At 42.2% G+C, this 22,598-nt stretch overlaps 1 protein-coding gene across 3 annotated transcripts in view; it reads left to right on the forward strand.

Annotated features, from left to right (window-relative positions):
- The window catches only part of HGD (homogentisate 1,2-dioxygenase), a 48,082-nt gene extending 29,007 nt beyond the window's left edge, over positions 1–19,075 (forward strand). The window contains exons 9-13 of one of the 3 annotated variants that reach the window (XM_047875822.1): positions 137–261; positions 2,673–2,777; positions 5,257–5,383; positions 9,888–10,069; positions 18,958–19,075. In XM_047875822.1, coding sequence (XP_047731778.1) covers positions 137–261; positions 2,673–2,777; positions 5,257–5,383; positions 9,888–10,069; positions 18,958–18,969 — 551 coding nt within the window. In that variant the 3' untranslated portion in view covers positions 18,970–19,075. Of the gene's footprint in view, positions 1–136; positions 262–2,672; positions 2,778–5,256; positions 5,384–9,887; positions 10,364–13,154; positions 13,470–18,957 lie in introns of those variants that run through there. The other 2 variants (XM_047875821.1, XM_047875820.1) reach the window with 2 other exon arrangements.
- The last annotated feature ends 3,523 nt before the right edge of the window (positions 19,076–22,598 follow it).

Consider the following 22,598-nt stretch of genomic DNA (forward strand, 5'->3'; position numbering starts at 1 on the left):
AGCATTTGGACAATGAAAACAAATTATGGAATGGCTTTTGACATGGAAGAGAGCCCTTTCTCTTTGTGCAACTGTAGGCATCTTTCCTATATGATTTCACAAGTGTCTAAAAGACTTTTGGGTTGCTGTGTTCTAGGAGCTAATGGCCTGGCCAATCCTCGTGATTTTTTGATACCCGTTGCCTGGTATGAAGATCGCCAAGTGCCAGGTGGCTACACTGTGATTAATAAATACCAGGGCAAGCTATTTGCTGCCAAACAGGTAAAGTAAGAGGATGATTGGAAGACAGGAAGGGAATATTAAGCACCTACTGATTGCTAAGGCCAGTGTTAAGTACTCGACATATATTCTTTAATCTTTATAAGTACTTGACATATATTATATTCTTTAATCTTTACCATACCACTAAATAATTACAAATAAGGTACTATTTGTCTCATTTATAGTCATGAAAAGGGAATTACAAATAATTTGCCAAATGCCATAGTAAATGGCAGAACAAGCATTAGTACCTATATCTCTTTGACTCCAAAGGTCATGCTCTTTCTACTCACCAAGCAATAAAAATCCTGGCAATATAGTAGATCTCTATAAATGGTGTATAAAATATAATATACAGGCAGGATAGTTTGTTCTGAAAAGGGAAATGAGTAAACAAGCAGGTCACCCAATATTTATATTATCAATGGCCACCATATTTCAAATACAAGCCATGACTGATACAAAACAAGTAGAACTCAGTTCATTAGCTTGACTTAGTTTATACCAACAGCCTTGCAAACTCAAAGACAAGCAAAGGCTTATCCCTTATTAGGGATATATTAACAAATAATAACAATATGTAATCTATAATATATCAGATATATTATATTGTTACTTAATATATGGAATATATATTAGCAGAAAGTAATCATATAAACAAAGCAATCCAAAGATTTCTTCTGTTTACCATTATCTATTAGCATTATTTTTGCCCATTTGACATATTGCTTATATTTTTCAAGGCATATTATTTTTCTTGGACAGCATCTAGAGGGTATGCTAACCAGCAGAGGCCAAATAGTTTGGCACTTAAAATTAACCCCTGAGAGTTAATTGCCTGCCTTATTGACACATTGTCACCTTCATATTGTCTGGGCCAGGATTTCTCAGAATGTGGTTCAGAGATCATTTGCATCAGAAATTCTGAGGGAGGCTTGTTTAAAATGCAGGTTCTTTGATGTTACTCCAGCCTAGCAAAAATGATAACTTCTGGGAACGGAGTGTGGAAACCTTCAGTCATTTTAAGCATGCTCCCCATATTATTTTTGACATACAGTTGAGAGAGAGCCATCATTCTAGAGGCAGCCAGCAGCTCCATGGGTTTCCACTTCCCAAGTGAACTCTGTGCTGGTTATTCCTTGTGTGACCTCCTACATTGATCCATTATCCCTTCTCTTCCACGATCTGTCACCTGAGAGCTTGACCTATATGGGCTCCCTAGGCTTTTGGTTAGGTTCAACCTGTGAGAGGTACTCACAGGAAATTGGAGGGCAGGAGGAAAGACAAGTTGGGGTTTTTCTTCCCCTGCTTCTTCTCTAGTTGGGACTTCATCCCTCCATGATCTCAGCTCCTGTTGGGTAGCCTCGGTGGTGTGCTGAAACCAGTTCATACTGGCATGAAAGAGCTAATATACACATTCTTCCCAGCTTTGTGTTTGTTCAGCAACATCATCTTAGTAGATGAAAAAATGATCATGGTGAGAGTATTTATACCCCAGAAATTAGCAAATGCTATAAAACAGAGCTTTTTAATTTTTTCCAGAGAGGCAGTTGTTAAATATATACCACCACACCACTGAACAGCCCCTTCTTCATGGTTCTAGCTCTTGCTTGAATCCTATAACAGCATTTTCTTCCCATATCCCTCAGGCCTAGGAATGGCAATGTCTTCCCACTGTTGCTAGACTCAGAAACCTCACCATCTCTAGTCAGTTCACTTAACTCTAATCATATCTGTCTGAGTAGTCCCTTCAGTAAAGTCTTTAGAACATTCTCAATTGAGTTCCGTTTCCAGAACAGATGCATAACTACAATGGGGACTACCTTCCTGTAACAGAGCACTGATCCTCTCCTACCCCAGGGCAGGCCCAGGAAGCATCACCTTAGGATTGTTCTGGAAACTCAAGTCCTTGAGTCCTAAGGGAACTCTTAGATCCCTTCTCACCCTCCTGCACTTACCAACCCAGGCACTGCGTGTACCAGAAGCTCCTCTAGACAGCAATTACCTGGACAGCAGTCACAGCAAGTGCACTGGGAAACCCAGACGGTGGCCCAGATTGTCTGAGAATTGCTGACATTCGCAGATTCTCACAACTGTGTTAAAAATTGTTGAAAAGGCACTACTTGGAGAATGCATTGTGCTTCTGCTGTACATGTGATCTGAGGCAGCTGCAGCTTATGAACTGGAAAAATAGGGTTAGTGGCTTAGCAAGGGACAGTCTGTAGGCACGTGAAGCAACCACAACATGATTCAGGGTTATACTTCTCCCAAAGGATGGTATTATTAGATTATGTGAACAAAATCAAATCAGGAGAGACAGTGATGCCAAATACAAACTGTGGAATCACAGCTACAAAAGTATTAAGTACTAAGATCACCCTTTCCTGCTTTTTTTGTGTTTGTGTGATCAGGATGTCTCCCCATTTAACGTTGTGGCCTGGCACGGGAACTACACCCCCTACAAGTACAATCTGGAGGACTTCATGGTCATTAATTCAGTGGCCTTTGACCACGCAGTAAGTCTGAACCATGGAGGGGCCTGGAGATAGGGTAGCCCTTGGATGGGAGGGGTCCATAGTAGTCCCCTGACGTTCACAGATTTAACGTTTCCAGTGTCACCCTTGGAAGGCCACGATATAGTCATTCATCATTATGCTGACAGGAATTTGAATCATCTACAGCAAGGCTTTGGTGAAGGAGTAAATAACAAGCTAGTGGGAGAGCCAAGCCTTCCATGTAACACTCACCCTTGAACACAGCCCGGTTCTCACACAGAGGATCACAGCAACCCCCAATAGATGGCTAAAAACTTAGTTTCTTCTTGGAAAAGGCTAATATTAGTGATAAAGTGATAAGAAAGGAAAATCTCTGGATTTGGAAAGTTCTCTGTCCTGCTTACAAATGCTGCTTGGTCTAGCTGCCTATTCCAGTGCCTCTACTCCTAGCTGTTTTCAGCAGTGATGGAGCAGACAGCCCTCTTCTAAAGTTCCTCAGAATGTTCAGTGCTTGAATTTAAACCAAAGAAAGTGAACTTGGTCATATTTTTCACTCAATTAGAGGCCCACAAATAGGTCCCTGGTCTACAGGGCAAGCTCCCAAGGCCCCACATTCATGATAAAGTGCTAGCTCTGAGATCCTGGGGGAAAGTTCATTTTGCAGCCTGGTTCATAATAGATTAACTTAACCCACAAGCTGACGGGATAATTAGAGCAGAAGCCAGAGAACCAGAGACAGGAAGATTACTCTGAGCCAGTTCAGTTTATCTCTAGGGGGACAAAACTACCTTTCTGAAGAGCAACAACTCATAACAAAACCAAAAGGAAAAAGAAAATGAGGCATCAAGACCAAAACAGCATGAAAAAGGACCCTGAGACACTGATAGAGCTTTATTTGAGCCTCACTACCTTTTCTTTAACAGTTTCAGATCATTTCTCATGACGGATGAAGAAGTTTAAAGTCTCACGGCAATAGGGTTGGGTTTTTGGCTTGCCTTTGCATAGTTTCAATCTCTGTGCTGCTGCCACAGTTATTTTTCCAAAATCCTATTTTATGACTCCTTCAGCACCCCCCACCACCACTACCACCACTAGCAAAGCTAAAGGGGTAAGGAATAGACAGATCTCAACCATCTTTGAATCCCAGACCCTAGAAGGGCATGTGAAAGCAAACATGATCATTGATTTTTTCCAAAATTAGCTGGTGTTAATTCATTTTGCTTCATGCACAGCAAGAGGGGAAAGTCAGATGAGTGATTACTGCACCTTATCGATAAGCCAAAATTCAGGTCTGGTCATTCTACCACTGCATTAGAAAACCTTTTCAGCCTCCCTGTGGTTTAGGATCATCTGAGCTCTGAAGCATGGTATCTGATGTTCTCCACCATCTGGCCCTGGACTCCTTTTTCCAGTATTAACTCTTAACCCCTCTTCCCTTTGCCAGTGCACCCTGGCAATGCTTTCTTGCCTCTTGACAAAATCTCTGTGCACTTTGATGTATTTCTTGTTTTCTATGCTTCGAATGCCTTTTCCTCTCTTTCCTGCCATCCTCCTTTTTCTTTCTTTCTCCTTTCATTCCTCAGGACCTTCCTCAAATATCACCTCCTCTTCGAAGCCTCCTCTGATCCTCTCAGGTAGGCAGGCACTCTCTATACTCCCTTGGATTTCTACTTATAAAGTGAGATTATCCTTGGCACCTTGCTAGGATTAGTTGTTCATGCACCTGTTTTATGACTCCTTCAGCACCGCCCCCCCCGCCACCACTACCACCACTAGTAATGCTAAAGGGGCAAGGAATAGATAGATCTCAACCATCTTTAAATCCCAGACCCTAGAATGGCATGTGAAAGCAAACATGATCATTGATTTCAATTAAATTGAATCTCAATCTTTCCACTGAAAGATTCTAAAGTTCTTTTAAAATCACAATATTGTTTCCCTCGACACTACCACCATCCAAACTAGTGATGTAAGTGGTGGATTTTAGACCTGAGAATCAAACAGGGGTAAGAAAGCAATGAGGATGGCATCTGGAATCTCTGCGAGGCCCCCAAAGAGAAGCACATTCTACATTTATACCAAAAGCTAGATACTATTTTATTGACGTTTCAACCTCACTCTGAGCATCTATTCTGCCAAGAACTCCCTGAAGCACATCCCAGCTCTTCACCCTGACCTGAGGTTGAGAGGCAGACACGACTGGTTCTCAGACCCGCATGGTAATATTTGCATGAAATCGGGGCTCAGCAGGATGAGAAAGCAGTTCCAAGTCTTCTTAGCTGGTATTAATTCATTTTGCTTCGTGCACAGCAAGAGGGGAAAGTCAGATGAGTGATTACTGCACCTCATCGATAAGCCCAGAACACTTAGCCTGGCCTGTGTGGTTTGATCAGAATTTAGAGCATCAACTTGGAAACCCCTTCCAGTGTGGGGACATATGTGCCATTGTCCAGCCGCCTCCTTTCCATCGTGGGCTCAGTGTCTCCTTGTGCTTTCACAGGACCCATCCATCTTCACAGTATTGACCGCCAAGTCTGTCCGCCCTGGGGTGGCTGTCGCTGATTTTGTCATCTTCCCACCTCGATGGGGGGTTGCCGATAAGACCTTCAGGCCTCCTTATTACCACAGTAAGTCTCTCTTTTCCCAAGCCACATTGGAAACCAAAGAGATAGCAAAGCGGTGAAACTTATTACCCATTGGGAATACCACCAAGGAGTTTCCAGACACCATGCTCTGGCTGGCTTTCAGGATCCTGCCTCCTGAGACCCAGTGCTGCTCCTCAGACTTGTAGCGGCTGAAACACCACAGATGGAGATGGCAGTGATGTGTTGACTCTGAGTAGGAAGTAATTAATGCCTACAGCCCAGTTTCCCTGGCCCTGAGGAGAGGCAGAAAGGCTGATAAAGTGTGAAGCAAGACGTTTCTTTACATGTCAGACCCTTCTTTTTAGGGGAGAGAGAATGGTGGGATGTGGTTGGTAACTTAGTTGTTTTTGGAAAGCTCTTGATCTAAGTCTGGTTCGAGAGCCAGGAAATGTGCCTTCTCCAATTATTTTGGTGGGATGAAACAGACTGCCGTTCACACTAGGGAATGGACTCCATTCTGGAAGCAGTTTCTGTGGAGTATTAGTTACCTAGAACAGAACTTACTAAATCTATTATTTTTATTTTATTATTACTAGCAGCTAACAATTATTAACCATTTTCCATGGCTATATGTTCCTTATAAGAATTAACCCACTTAATCCTCAAAACAGTTGTAAGAGGGAGGTAATATCATTATTCCCTTTTTTTTTCAGAAGGTGAAATTGAGGCATAAAGGATTAAGTAATTTGGAAAGATTGAGTAACTTGCTCAAGGCCCCACATCTAGTTAAGTGGTCGAGTCAGGGTTTAATTGAATTAAATGTGTGCCAGAACACACATACACTCGTTACCAGTAACTGATGTGCCTAGCCCAGTGCCCAACATACAATATGCATCTAATAAACATTTACTTAATTAGTAAATGCATCACCAAGAATGAATAAGGTATTTCATGGCTATATTTAATGAAGTTGGCATTTTTAGTTGTGCAATAGCTAGCTATAAATCCAACCTAAAGGTCAATGTACAATTCCACTTCTTGGAGATTGCATTTCTGTACATAGAGTTCTGAAAAGACTCTGAGGTACATTTCAGCTAGAATATTCTTTTTTTTTTTTTTCAAGTTTATTTATTTTTGAGAGAGAGAGAGCAAGTGGGGGAGGAACGAACACAGAGAGAGTGAATCCCAAACAGGCTCTGTGCCCTCAGAACAGAGCCCTATATGGAGCTCTAACCCACAAACCATGAGATCATGACCTGAGTTGAAGTCAAGAATCAGGTGCCTGACCGGCAGCCATCCAGGCACTCCACAGCTGGAACATTCTTAAAAATAAATCCCTTTCCTTAGTCAACCTCAGGGCCTTCTGTCTATATAAGGTTCCTCCCTATATGTACCAGCTCCCAGGTGCCCCAGCTCAACAAGATATAACAGTGCACTGAATGGGTAATTTAGGCATTTATAAAAGGTGGAGAAGTAGGGCCCTAAGGATGGAAGAAAGCCATTTTATGGTCTAATTCCAGCACCACATCTTTCAGGTGACATCATTATGGTGGAGAAAAGGATACAATCAGTTACCACCACAAAGATACTACTTTGTCAATAGAGTCAAAATAAACTATCATCTTTTCTGAAGAGTATCAAGCCCATCATAGGCCCTGACTGTTCTGGAAATCAATCCCCTAGAAGACCTGCTGTCCAGGAGAACTGCTTTAGCTTAGCCTGTACCTCACATGCTAGGCCTTGATAATTCACTATTTCACAGAGTTCTTGTTTTGAGGCTGCTATGTACCTCTATGTACCTGATATGGTAGTTTTCAAATTTTCATATATGTCAGTGTCACCTGGAAGGCTTGTTAAAACAGATTCTTGGGCCCCACCTTCAGAATTTCTGTTTTAGCAAGGTCCAGGGTGGGGCCTGAGAATTTGCCTTTGTAACAGGTCCCCATGTGATGCTCATGCTGCTGTTCCAGGAACCACACTTTGAGAATATTAGGGAGATAAAAATCACTTAGAATGACTCTTAAAAAAAATGTATCCCCAGCACCCACTCTTGGAGAGTATAATTAGTTGGTTCTGAGGTAGAACCTCAGGATGCATTTTGAATTAGCAAGGCAGCAAGACCTTCTGATGCGGAAGGTCTACAGGCCACATGTTGAGAAACACTGGCCTGTGGCTTACCTCCCTACCCAGAGAGAAGGATAATAGAACTGTCTAACTTAGACAAGTTTGCTGTTGTGCTACAGCTCTCCAGCCACTCCTAGACTTGAGCTTGTAGTTCAGCCTGCTGAAACAAATGACCTTGTGAAATGCCTCTTATAATTTTTTAAAAGTCTCTCAAGTACATTTGGCCAGGATAGATAACAGAAAGGTATGGTTGCCTGATTTAGTTGGAAAAAATACAGAACCCCAAGTTAGAAATTATTTTTTCCAGATATATTAAAACTATTGCTTTAGCAATATTATCAAAATCTTTTCTACTTTGATGTGACTTTATAGGAGAAGTGAAGAATTATTTCTGTAGACATATTGCCTCCAGTCATCTTAATGTACTTTAGTCAACTGGATTCAGCATTAATCAGAGAGGCAAGGTCTACCCTCCCCCTGCCCTTTGAAATATAGAAAATGATATAGAAATGTCATCACCAAAGTCATTGCTACCTAAATTCATATTCAGATCAAAGCTGAATTCTGTATTGCTCTCTTCTTAAAATTAAGCCATGAAGGTGACTCTGAGGACACATACTAGATTGAGGAGTGTGACAGCACATTTAAGTCATGAGCAGACCTGCTTTTAAAATATAGACACTTTATGCTTACAGTTGCTTCTTTTCCTCTATTTCTGCTTCATAGAATAATGAGTAGAGCTATGATTCGGGTCTTACCTTTTCTACGTGTGCCTGCAGCAGAATTTTGTTTCCTAGGCAGGATAAAAATGACTGCCTAGTCAATGACAGAAATATTTTGGCACTTGATTATACTTCACATGTAAGGAACTTATCATGCCAATGTCCAGCTTTGCAAGGGTTGCCAATGTCATAGCTCTCTGCTCTGCTCATGATTTTCACTCTCGGCACTGTGACAGAAGGGACTATGAAAGTAACTTTAAAGGGGCTATTTCTTACTCAATCACAGAACTTAGCAGAGTGTTCAATTACATCTGTGGGATGGATGGATAGGTAGACAGATGGGGTGGAGAATGGACAGATGGATGGGTAGATGGGTGAATGGATAGAAAGACACTTAAATTTGCTCAGGTGTTGTATTTCTTTAATTCTTGCTCTAAATATGTTGCTGTTCCAATAAAGAGGTTTATTTCAATAGAAACATGATTGAAATAGTAGGCACATGGTGATTTTTTTTGTCAAATTTTTTGACTCCAGAAAGCACAAAACCAACATACTTATATTAAAGCAAATTTCCATTTAATGTGAGAGAACTTTCTAACACCCAGAGCTTTTCAATAATATGGTAGACTGCTTTGTTGAGTAGAAAGCTTCCATTCACAGGAGGCATGCAGGCAGACCCAAGAAGTAATGCCAGGAATGACATAGAATATTCTTCTGTACTGAGTAGAAGTAGTGATCCTTTCCAATTTAAAAATTTTAGGATTCTATAAAGAGAATATCAATGGAAATAGAAAGAAAAGAATGAATCTCAGAGGCATTTTGGAGAGTGGAAAATAAGATGGTAGATTCAGCTACAGAAGATAGTATTTGTTAGACTATATAGCATTTATGGACTGTTTTTTACAGATACTAAGATCCTTTCACATGGATTATCATTTGATAATAGACTCCAAGTCCAGCGTTCTTTCCATTATATGACCCTTCCATCAACACACACACACACACACACACACACACACACACACACTCCATCTCAGTTTTCTGGATTGGGAATCAGAAATATGGTGATACCATGTACTACTGTGGGGCTATTTGGAGGAGGATTAGATAAGATGTGGGAAAAAAGATCATTTTAATATGGGGCTTATAAGCCTAGATGACAGAGTACATCTATTCTTTATTATTACTTTCATTTTAATTATTATTAAAATCGTCTGGCTATGATTTTCTTTAGATTCAACATCATTTGTTTCAGTCAATGGAACTTAAGACCTCTGACAATCCACATGGCCATCAAGTAGAGTTTTGCCTACCAAGGGTTCCACATTAATGAATGTTTTGTGGGTTCCTCCCACCTCTGTATTCTTTAGTAATCCTAAAAATGTATCATATTCTCCTATCTTCTTGGCAGTGCACAGAAAAAATGCTTGGGAGGTCTTGGTATTTTACAGGTTTTACCTTAGATAATTAAAATAATATTATTTCAGGGGTGCCTGGGTGGCTCAGTTGGTTAAGCGTCAAACTTCAGCTCAGGTTATGATCCCATGGTCCATAGGTTCAAGCCCTGCATCAGGCTCTGTGCTGACAGCTCAGAACCTGGAGCCTGCTTCAGATTCTGTGTCTCCCTTGCCCATGCTCTGTCTCTCTCCATCTCTCAAAAATGAATAAACATTAAAATAATACTATTTCAACCCTCCTAGGGAACTGCATGAGTGAATTCATGGGACTTATCAAAGGTCACTATGAGGCAAAGCAAGGTGGATTCCTGCCAGGGGGAGGCAGCCTGCACAGCTCAATGACCCCCCACGGGCCTGATGCTGACTGCTTTGAGAAGGCCAGCAAAGCCAAGCTGGCACCCGAGAGGATTGCTGATGGCACCATGGTAAGCAAGCTAAATGCCAGGCTCTGGCAGCCTTGGGGGTCCCCAACCTTGTTGAGAGGAGTAGCTGCTTTTGTATTTCTCCAACGTCAGAGAGAAGGAGTCAGGAGAGGAGAGTGTGTGTCTCTCTGTGTGTATATGCCCGTGTGTGTATGTACACACCCCTAAATGTATACTAGACTTCTGATGTGGTAGGGTAGAAAGATATTCGGACTTGCGTCAGACCTGGGATCAAATCCTAGCTCTCTGGGGACACCCGAGTGGCTTAGTAGGTTAAATGTCCAAATCTTGATTTTGGCTCAGGTCACAATCTCACAGTTCATGAATTCAAGTCCCACACTGGGCTCTGCACTGATAGTGCAGAGCCTGCTTGGGATTCAGTCTCCCTCTCTCTCTGCCCCTCCCCTGATTGCTCTCTATCTCTCTCTCAAAATAAATAAAAATAAGCTTAAAAAAAATCCTAGCTCTTAGTTCCTACAAACCCTGAATAAGTTACTTAACTTCTCTGTGCTTCATTTCCCCCCATCTGTAGAATGGGTGTGGTATTCATCCCAGCAGGTGGCTGTATTTAACCTTGTGGACTGTCCAGCACTGTTCAAATATAAAGGAATATTATTAATACTATGTAATAGGTCTTCTCTTATCTGTATGCAGCCCAGAGTATATATGCTGTGTCTCAGAATCATCTCCTGCTTTTTGAGGTAATCCTCTAGGGCCACAGTACCCAGGGATGCAGGATGTCACCTTCAGTGGAATTCTCAAGCCAAGGAGGATCAGAAAGCCTTTGCCTCACTATAGTCAGGGCTTGTGAGAAGCAGTTCTCAGCTGTTTTCTCATTTTCTTTTGCTCTCCTTTGGCATGGGATGAAATTGATGGGATTTAAAATCTGTTTTGCGTTCTTCCTGTGTCAAGCTATAAACATTGAGGCTGAACACAATTGCAGTTGACTGCGGTACTTAGTTTTACTTTATTTTTGCATTCTTGGAGGTGGAGTTTATGGACCACAAGGAGTAATTTTATGTTAAGTCATATGCAAATTTGCTTTACATTTTTAAACAAATGCCTTCAATGCTACCTGACTTTAAAATCAATAGCACAGGCCTTCCTGACTCCATGCCCAGCTTGCAAACAGACAGCATTATCTGTCTCTCTGTCCAATGCAGTTTGCATTGAACAGTTCCAGGACCAGAGCTGATAGAGCTGATCTGCAAGGGGAGGGTGCAGAGTCCCATCTGCTTGACCTTGGCTCTCTTTCCCTTTCCAAGGGCCTTTGCAAAATTTCTATGGAACTCTACATCTCTTTGAGATGTGGTTTGACAATCTCAATTAAGATATTGCTTCCAGGGGTGCCTGGGTGGCTCAGTCAGTTGGACGTCTCTGACTCTTGATTTCAGCTCAGGTCATGATCTCAGGGTTGTGAGATTGAGCCCCATCTTGGGCTATGCACTGAGTGTGGAGCCTGCTTGAGATTCTTTCTCTCTCCCTCTTCCCCTCCCTGATCTCTCAAAAAATAAAAATAAAATAAAAAATAAAAAAATAAGCCAAGGGCTCTTTGAGGTACATGGGCTACCCCACACTTGCCACTCAGTAACCTTTGGTGCCCAACTTGGCTTTGGATGTCAGTGTTATCAGGGAGCACTGTTCTACATCAATGAGGCAAGGACAGAGCTATTTTTATGAGGAACAAGACTCTGGGAAATGCATAGGGCCTGGAGCACTAGCCAGAAAGAACTCTCCTATGTAAGGGATTAAGGGCAGGGGAGGCCTTGAGTAGCCAGACAGCCCAGACTACCTGGCAGGGGAGGGTCCAGCACTTTACTTAGACCTAACTTTGGGTCTCCATCACCATTTTCCATTATATAATTGGGACCCAGGCCTATCTATACACCTCATCCTTATTCCAGTTTGGAATAAATGAACTTTGTATAATACCATCTTCATAACTCAGCTGGGATGGGGTTTTGTTACTCTGTTCAGACAGCAAGCTTCTTAAGAAGCAGGCAGCAAAGAGGCAACAACAGACAAGAATGACCGTAATAACAACCCTTATATCTGAATAGGGCTTTATAATGTGCACGGTGGTTCCACACAATCTGATACGGTCCTCATATCAAGCCTGTGGTGAGAAGACAGGCAGGGACAATCATCTCCCTGAAGCTAATGTATATTAGATACCAAACATTAACATGGGTTCTCTGGGTTGTGACCCAACTTTTATCTTCCTTTCGTCCATCTATATTTTTAAAATTTCCAATAATGTGAACACATAAGAATTGTAGGGTTTTATTTTGTTTTTGTTTTATTTTTAAAAGCCACAATGGTAGGAAAATCAGCAATTGGTGAAGCTAGAATGTCTAAGCTGCACAGAGCACTTGCATATTCTTTCTGTTGGGGACAAAAACCTCCTGAACACAGAGGGACATCAACCATTCAGTCTTCTGGGATAGGTTTTTTAAAAGTACTACAGCCAGTCCTACCTCCTCCTTCCCTTCTCCTCCTCCTCCTCCACCTCTTCTTCCTCCTCCACCTCTTCCTCCTCACTCTCTCTTTACCTCCTTCTCCTTTTCCCAGGCCATCTCCTGGTCAGAGTCCTTAAGAACAAAACTCAAATCTCAGCTCTGCCACCTCTTGTTACTATCGCTTAAGACAAGCCACTCCCAGCTTTGAGCCAGTTTCCTCCTCTGCAAAAATGGGGGTTATGGCCTCCCCACAGGGACTTAGCCACAGTAAGTGATGGCTCCTAAGAAGATGAATATTCCTAAAACTCTTCCACCTCTGCCCTTGGATCTAGCATATTTAGCTCCATAATGCTGCAAGGACAATGTGATGCTTACATGCCCAATTCCATTGTATAGAATGAAACTTGGAGCTCAGAGAAGGTAAGGGTCTTGCACCAGGTATCACTCGCCTAGAAGTGGTAGGGCTGGAGCCGGAACCCAAGGTGTGAGCCTGTTGTCCTCACCCTGCTAGCACACATGATTCATTATTCAAAGATTCTGCCTACCTACATCTTTTCTCTTGACATCTAATCAAATGTATTTTATTATCCACCTCACTTCTTTTTTGTCCCCTCCCCCATTTCCTACAGGCATTTATGTTTGAGTCTTCTCTAAGTATGGCCGTCACCGAGTGGGGGCTCAAGACCTCTAATTGTTTGGATGAGAATTACTACAAGTGCTGGGAACCTCTCAAGAGCCATTTCACTCCCAATTCCAGGAACCCAGCAGGACCTAACTGAGACTGAAGCAGTGCTATCATAATTGAGAATGGCTTTGTGTGGTTTTGTTTAGAATATCATGCCTTCTGGCAGTATGGGGGAGGGGGTCGGTTAAAATGAGAACTCACTTTTTCACAGGCAAATAACTCAGACATTTGTAGAAATGTTTTTGGAAAGTTCTATGTCAGCTTAATTCCTCAATAAATACTTGATTGGTATTCTGTGGAAGTAGCAATTGGTCATAATCAGGTCGTGATGAGATATACCTATAGTGGCCAGGACTGGGGGCAGTCTATGAGATTGGCTTAAGATCAAGAGTCTTTTCACATGAGTTTGCCTGGATACCCTTATTCCAGGAGTGCAGATCCAGGGTGTTTACCACAGACCACAAGGAAGGACAGGCCAACATAGGGACCATGAACTGAGGCTGAAGCCAAGGCCAAGGTGCCAGGCATAGGGAAGCACAGGGGGTCAGCAGAGCTCCAAACATCCAGTGTCTTCCTAAAACAGATGGGCAGCCAGAACAGCAGGCTAATTATGATAGTCATGTAGCAGCCAGTATAGTTGGTTGTGGACAAGAAGCCCAGCCACCAAGAGTGAGCATCATTCAGTGAGGAGACCAGCAGTCCTGTTTTTTCCACTGAAAACCCCATATCTCATGAAACCCTCAGGCCCGGTCAAACCAGAATGGTTAGCCCCCCTACTATTCATTCACTGATCATACCACTTGAGAGCCATTCAATGAGTCCTTGCTACGTGTCATCTACAGAGTGAGTCCCTGGGGGTGAGTGATTGAGAAGGAAGAAGTCATCTCTCCCCTTAGCGAGCTCACAGTCTGGGGACACCAGAACCAAAGAAGATCAAGGTCCCAGCACAGAACCACAGCAAAAATGAGGCAGTGAGGTATACAAACACCATGCCCAACAGCTCCCTTCCTGTGGCCGGCATCCCTCCCAAGGACTGGGCTGTCCAAGGCTCTGGGGTGAGCTGATTAGGTTCTCTTGGAGAGAGAAAACAGGCAAATCAGAACAGAAAAGAATGGCAAGTGTATTTTTCACCACTCTAGTTCTATAGTTTTAGCACATTCTCTCCTCTGTGTTGCCCAAGTATCAATTTTGATATGCTGCTACTAAGTTTTTGTTTAACAACAGGTAGTGAGAGTCAGCTACGTACCAGGGCCTAGGAACCAGGGCTGCCAAATAAAACAAAAGATGCCCAGGTAAATTTGAATTTCAGATAAACCCTGAATAATTTTTAGTACAAGAGTGGACATGGAAACCTGTCTTTTTTTTAAGTTTATTTATTTATTGAGAGAGAAAGAGAGAGAATGAGCCTGGGAAGGGCAGAGAGAGACAAAGAGAGAGAATCTCAAGGAGGCTCCATGCTGTCAGTGCGGAGCCCAATGCAGGGCTCAATCCCACAAATCATAAGATCATGACTTGAGCTGAAATCAAGAGTTGGATGCTTAACCGACTGAGCCACCCAGGTGCCCCAGAAACCTGTATTTTTATTTGATAAATCTGGCAACTCTATGAGGGATATGGTGGTCCAGGAGATACATATGGTTCTTGCCCTGACAGAGGTTACATTCTAAGAGGGAGACTGATGAAATAAACAAACAAAATAATTATAAATTGTGAAACATGCCAAAACAAAACAAACAGGAACTGAGATAGGAATAGCAGATGGGAGGGAGATCATTCTTTAAAAGAGATCTTCAATGAAGAAATGACAGCCAAACCTAAAAGATAGGAAGAAGCAAATCATTGGAAGGGTAGGGTTGGGCTGGGGTGTGGTAGAGGGGAGGAGCATTCTGAAATAAAAGCCTGGTGGGTTCAAGGAACTAAAAGAAAAGCTAGTGTGGGGAGCCCAGGAGCAGGCCATTGCAATAGTCCAGGCAAAAGACAGCACTGTCCTGGACTAATGAGGTGGCAGCAGAGACAGAAGTGGATAAATTCCTGAGTGCTTTGGAGTAGACCTGAAAGACGGTGCTAGGGATCTGTATGCAAGGGGTGAGGGAAGGAGGAGTTGAGGACAGGGCCAAGATGATGGGTAGGCTTCTGGCAGTGATATCTCGTGGTCTCAAACAGTAAGGTGGGTATCTTTGAGGGTGACAGAGGTCAGTGTGCCTTCCTGATGTTCCTTGTCTTTATATTAGACATTTTTATTAAAAATTAAACATTGTTGGGGCACCTGGGTGGCTTGGTCGGTTAAGCGTCTGACTTCGGCTCAGGTCATGATCTCACGGTCCGTGAGTTCGAGCCCTGCATCGGGCTCTGTGCTGACGGCTCGGAGCCTGGAGCCTGTTTCAGATTCTGTGTCTCCCTCTCTCTCTGCTCCTCCCCTGTTCATGCTCTGTCTCTCTCTGTCTCAAAAATAAATAACATTAAAAAAAAAATTAAACATTGTTAATTAGCAAAGCAGTTAATAGCTTTAAATAAATTTTTTGAAACTGACCACTATGGCAGAAGTTGCTAGTGGCCCATTTATATCCCACCTGCAAGAACCATCCAGTGCTGACCAGCCGCTTCTAGTTGCCTGCACCACATTGGCAACTCTGCCCGAGGACCAAACCAAAACCCAAAAAAACTGCTGGAATTGTGTGGCCCTAAGCACAGCCATCAACCAGTGACAAATGGGAATTCATGGATAAACACACCAGCTCTCTTGGCCCACACCTCTGAGGCTTGTGCTCAGCCCTGGCCCTTGCAACTTCCAGAAGAATTAAGCTCCACTGCCCATGGTGGCAAAGCCCAATAATGTACTTCTTATTAGCTTCCCTCCCCTCCTTTCCCCACTGTCCTGTGGTGCTTCCTGAGCTCTTCTCTCAGATGACCCAAACTAAGACAACCACTCAAATAGTTTATTCGCAAACTCCTGTCTTTCCAGAACGAGCTCTTCTAACTCTGCTTTTAACCATGAACCCAGACTCTCATCTATTTCTGTTCACTCCATCACCAGTTTGGTGGCCAAGCCTCCCTAGAGCTGAAGAAACGTTCAGCATTTACATCCATCCAGTCCGAGCCCTTGTGCTTTATCTCCTCCACTTTATCTTGTTGGCAGCAACTCCTCAGCAAGAGACAATATTTCCCCCAGGCCAGGCTGTTCATGCTAATTAAAAAAAGATTTAGTTTCCTTCTGTTGTGCTTCAGATCAGCTAGAAAGATCTGTATCCTTTCCTTAACTCCCTATTCTCAAAAACACCTTCCTCTACCACACTCCTGAAGAAATATACCATCTCTTTACTGAGAAATAAAAATTCTTTAAAAAAAAAAAAAGCACCCTGATTAGTTCTCCTCAAATCGCAGGAGGGTTTTCTGACTGATCCCCTTGGCATTATTATATATTTTCCTGTCTGAGAGGGTGAAATAGAAGCCAACCTTCCCTTTTTTTTTTTTTCTTTTGGAGAAACTTCTCTCACAGAAGTCTCCACAGTAGCTTGGACAACAGCAATGGCTCGAGACCATTGATTCTCAGTAGGGTTTTGTCTCCTCCAAGACATCTGACAAAGTCTAGAGACATTTTTGATTGTCACAACTAAGGAAAGTGCTACTGGCATCTAGCAGATAAAGGTTAGGGACATTGCTAAACATTCTGTAGTGCACATGACAGGCTCCCAGAACAAAGAATTAGCCAGGGCTGAATGTCAATGGTGCCAAGGTAGAGAAATCGTGCTGTAGCCACAGTGTTCCTCAACTTCAGCTGTATACTGGATCTCCTGGCAGCTTCCAAAACTCCAAGTGCCTGGAGTATACTGCAGATCAACTAAGTTGGGAATAGTGAGGATAGAGCGCCAATGAATTTTGTTAAGTTATTTTTTGTTTTAAGTTTTTTATTTTCATTCCGATAAAGTTAACATACAGTGTTATATTAGTTTCAGGTATATGACAAAGCGATTCAACAATTCTATACATTACTCAGTGCTCATCATGATAAATGTGCTCTTACTCCCCCCACCCCATCACCTATTTCACCTCCTTCCCCCTGGTAACCATCAGTTTGTTCTCTATAGTTAAGAGTCTGTTTTTGAATTTGTCTTTTTAATTTTTTTATTTGTTCATTTGTTTGGTTTCTTAAATTCCACATAGGAGTGAAATCTTATGGGATTTGCCTTTCTCTGACTGACTTACTTCACTTAGCATTATACTCTCTAGCTCCCTCCATGTCATTGCAAATGGGAAGACTTCATTCCTTTTTATGGCTGAATAATATTTCATTTTGTATATACACTACATCTTCTTTATCCATTCATCTATCATTGGACACTAGGACTGCTTCTATATCTTGGCTATTGTAAATAATGCTGCAATAAACATAGGGGTGCATATATCCTTTCAAATTAGTGTTCTCTTATTTTTTAGGTAAATACCTAATAGTGCAATTACTGGATCGTAGGGTAGTTCTATTTCTAACTTTTTGAGGAGCCTACATATTGTTTTCCACACTGGTTGTACCAGTTTACATTCTCACCAACAGTGTACCAGGGTTCCTTTTTCTCTACAGCCTCACCAACACTTGTTTCTTGTGTTGTTGATTTTAGCCATTCTGACAGGTATGAGGTGATATCTCAAATTTGTATTTCCCTGATGATAAGTGATGTTGAGCATCTTTTCATGTGTCTATTGGCTATCTGGATATCTTATTTGGAGAGATGACTGTTCATGTCTTCTGTCCATTTCTTAATTGGATTATTTGTTTTTTGGGTGTTGACCTGTATCGGTTCTTTATATATTTTGGATACTAACCTTTTATCAGATAAGACATTTGCAAATATCTTCTCCCATTCCATAGGTTGTCTTTTTTTTTTTTTAAGTGATTTTTTTTGTTGTTGTTTATTTATTTCTTTTTGAGAGATAGAGTGAGAGGAGAATCCCCAGCACAGATCCTGACATGGGGATCGATCCCACAAACCATGAGAAAATGACCTGAGCCAAAATCAAGAGTCAGCTGAGCCACCCAAACACCCCTCCGTAGGTTGTCTTAATTTTGTTGGTTGTTTCCTTTGCTGTGCAGAATATTTTTTATTTTGATGTAGTTTCAATAGTTCATTTTTGCTTTTGTTTCCCTTGCCTCAGGAGGCATTTCTAGAAAAATGGTGCTATAGCTGATGTCAAAGAAATTACCGCCTGTGCTCTCTTCTAGGATTTTTATGGTTTCAGGTCTCACATTTAGGTCCTTAATCCATTTTGAGTTTATATTTGTGCATGGTATAAGAAAGTGGTCCAGTTTCATTCTTTGGCATGTCCAATTTGTTGACAATGTCCAGCCCCATTTGTTGAAGGGATTGTCTTTTTCCCATTGTATATTCTTACCCCCAAATGAGAATTTTTTTTTAAACTCCTCAAGCAATTCCAATGCACAGGCAAGGCTAAGGACCACTGTTTTGGAAACTACCTTAAGATTAGTATCTAAAACACCTTCTGGGGGTGCTTGGGTGGCTTGGTCGGTTAAGCGTCTGACTTCAGCTCAGGTCATGATCTCACGGTCCGTGAGTTCGAGCCCCACGTCGGGCTCTGTGCTGACCGCTCAGAGCCTGCAGCCTGTTTCAGATTCTGTGTCTCCCTCTCTCTCTGCCCCTCCCCTGTTCATGCTCTGTCTCTCTCTGTCTCAAAAATAAATAAACGTTAAAAAAAAAAATTTAAAAAAATAAAACACCTTCTGTTTCCAACCTTAGATCCTGGTCTGAATCAGGGCTTCCTAGATTGAAAGGAAGAGAAGACTTAAGGTGAAAAATATCCCTAAATCTCCCAGTAAACAGAATAAGTCTTTGTGTCTGCTGATGTTTGTGCCACCTGCTGCCTGTCAGGCTTCCTGTGGAACCATACCTTGGGCCACTCGACTGACCAACCCTTAAACTTAGACTGCCATACCCCCACACCATCCCTTGTCAGCTTGAAGAAGCCAGCTGGTCATCGTCCCTGTTGCCTAACAGCAGTTAGAGGCCCTATTCCAGGGGGAGGAATGAGTAGGGAAAGGGTTACATTAGAAAAGGAGATAAGGGAACTTCAGGGAGGCAGGATGCAGCTACAAGTGCACGACGGAAGAAGAGGCAGGGGCAGTGGAGTTTGGGGAATAAAGAGGATAAGATAAACGTGTTCCAGACCTGACTGGGCTAGGTGCCATGTGTGGATTCTCACAGACTTTCTGATAAGGTCCCAATAAAAAGCCAGGGACAGAAATCCCCAGCGGCAACCCAGTTGGGAGCCCTCTCACTCTTGAGAGCTTTACACTTTCTCTCAATAAATTCTATTACTTTGCTCAAAAAAAAGGCGGGGGGGGGGGGGGCGCCTGGGTGGCGCAGTCGGTTAAGCGTCCGACTTCAGCCAGGTCACGATCTCGCGGTCCGTGAGTTCGAGCCCCGCGTCAGGCTCTGGGCTGATGGCTCAGAGCCTGGAGCCTGTTTCCGATTCTGTGTCTCCCTCTCTCTCTGCCCCTCCCCCATTCATGCTCTGTCTCTCTCTGTCCCAAAAAAAATAAACGTTGAAAAAAAAAAATTAAAAAAAAAAAAAAAAAAAGGCGGGGGGAGGGCATGGGCTGTGTTGGAGGTATTACCCAGGAAGGAAAGGAGCCTTCAAATGCAGTGGTGAGAAGGGCCACTGACTCCCTCCAGAAAGAGTGAAATTTGGTACCCAGGTGGGACACAGGAAGAGTGTGGGAAAGAGAGGAGTTAGGAAACCTAAGGCCTAGATGTAAATTCTTTGTAAGTTAGAAGTTAATGTGTAGTTTCTGTACCAGAGTGACAAAAAAGTTATCACTATGGATTTGAAAGAAGTTCTGTCTTGGAAAGATATCTTACTACTACTACTAAAAAAAAAAAAAAAAAAAGGCTTGAGTGCTGACCTTTAATTACTGATCAACTAGCCTTCAATTTCACATAACCAACTTTATATAATTGCATCAAAAATCTGAGGCATGCCAGTGTAGTGCATAGTTAAGAGAACAGATGCTAGAACAAGACTGGGTTCAAATCCAGGCTCTACCACTTATGAGCTGTGTGATCCTGACCAAGTTACTTAACTTCTCTGAGCTGCTGTTTCCTCGACTGTAAAATGTAGATACTTCTTCATAAGGAATCCAAGACTCTGGACTCAAGACCGTGCTGAATAAGTTTGAGCAAGTGACTTAACCTCTCTAAGCCTTCCCTTCCTCATTTGAATGAAGGAAATTACCTGTTTCACAAGGATTTGGTGGGGGTGAAATAAAACCATGCACTGAAGGCACCCACACTAATCTTGACGCACGGTGAGCATAAGGAAATATTAGCAATTATTATTGTTAGTGGCTATTGTTGCTACTGTGACTCAGTGAATACTTATTCACTCCTGCCTCAATGAGGCTGTTGTGCCACGTACTGCAGGTGACACTGGAATGAGTAAGCCAAGGTCTTTGTCACTAAATAAACAAGCATATAGCTGATGATTCTAATGCAGTAAGTAACAGAAGCCCAAAGTGTAGAAAATTTAGAAGTACCACCTCCTTTTTGACATCTTCTAGGTTTTGAAACATGAAAACCTTATTAAAGCTCAATTTAAGATCTCAACAGTGCATATTAATAGCTCAATTAAAGTGAAAGTTAAGACAGAATCTACACTTTGATGTAAGTAGTTTGCATATGACTAGCTACAGAGCTTTTCCTGGAGGAATCTTAACTAATCATGTAGGCCTTTGGGACTCTAATTAGCCTATTCTCAGTTTTTTTATTTTATTTTTTATTTTTTTTTTTCAAAGTTTGTTTATTTTTGGGACAGAGAGAGACAGAGCATGAACAGGGGAGGGGCAGAGAGAGAGGGAGACACAGAATCGGAAACAGGCTCCAGGCTCTGAGCCATCAGCCCAGAGCCCCACGCGGGGCTCGAACTCGCAGACCGCGAGATCGTGACCTGGCTGAAGTCGGACGCTTAACCGACTGCGCCACCCAGGCGCCCCATATTCTCAGTTTTTTTAAATGCAAAATGATAGGGCGCCTGGCTGGCTCAGTCAGAAAAGCATGGACTCTAGATCTCAGGGTTGTGAGTTTGAGCCCCACGTTGGATGGAGAGGTTACTTACTTACAAATAAATAAACAAATTTAACAAATAAATAAATCTGTAATGATATCAGAAACTTCGACACAACTCACCACAGCACTATCAACAGTGATACCTTGTAAAAACCAAATGTATGCAATTCTATACATTCCCTGGAAAAGAAATTTAACAGATGGGGCAGTTTTGCTCATTCACAAGCATTTACTACCTTTATTTTGGATCCTATGAATAAAATTAAAACCTGAAGGACAGGTGTACTTTATGATATGACTTCTCTTAATAAAAAGACATGGTATCAATTAAAAGTGCATTCAACTGTAAGAAAAAAAAACCTGCAAAACTGAAAATCTAGCATTAGCTTAACAACTAGGACTTTATCGTATAAAAGAAGTCTGAGGTTGGCAGGTCAGGACATGAAGTGATCCTAGACCCAAGTTCATTCTGCTTTTCCGCTCCACTATTTTTGGCAAATTGTTTTATCTTCATTCCATCTCTAGGCCTCATATCCATGTTATTGGTCAGAGGAAAAGAAGAAAGCAAAAGGGGGAAGGAACAGAAAGGATTTCTCCTTGGGAAATTCCTTTTTATTTGGGAAAGGAAGCCCTCCCCTGCAGATCCTCCTTATGTCTTATGCACAGAACTGGGTCCCATGTCCACACTTAGAACAATCCCCAATTCATTCCCTGGAGCTGGGATCATGTACACCTTGCCTGAGAAAAAGGGAATTCCAGCAACCTCCTGTACAAATTGGGGTTCTATCAGAAGGAAAGGAGGGCTATTGGGTGTTGGTGGGCAAGCTGGTGCCTGTCAGGGATACCTTCCTGTGGGAATCCAGCAAGAACAATACAGAAGGCATTGGGTTTGAACCTAACATCTTCACTCTCACAGCCACAAGAGACAAATCTGCGAATATTTGCTTTATACAGGAAATGCTCCAAACATCTGCCTGATTCCTCCAAATACATCCTTATTAATATGCCTTATCAAGTCTTCTGTTTGTATGAAGTACAAATAGTAGGTTGGTGAGCAACTGTTTCAATTATCCCAAGTCTCATTTTTCATCACAAACAGGTGACATGGACAATCAGAGCCAGTGTTCTTAATCAAAACCTAGCTTCCTGTTTTTGTGCCAGTACCATATTGTCTGGCAAAAAAACAGACACATGGATCAATGGAACAGAATAGAAAACCCAGAACTGGATACACAACTATATGGCCAACTAATCTTCAACAGAGTAGGAAAGAATATCCAATGAAAAAAAAGACAGTCTCTTCAACAAATAAAATG

The sequence above is a fragment of the Prionailurus viverrinus genome, chromosome C2 (assembly GCF_022837055.1).
Source record: "Prionailurus viverrinus isolate Anna chromosome C2, UM_Priviv_1.0, whole genome shotgun sequence".
In the NCBI taxonomy this organism is placed as follows: Eukaryota; Metazoa; Chordata; class Mammalia; order Carnivora; family Felidae; genus Prionailurus; species Prionailurus viverrinus.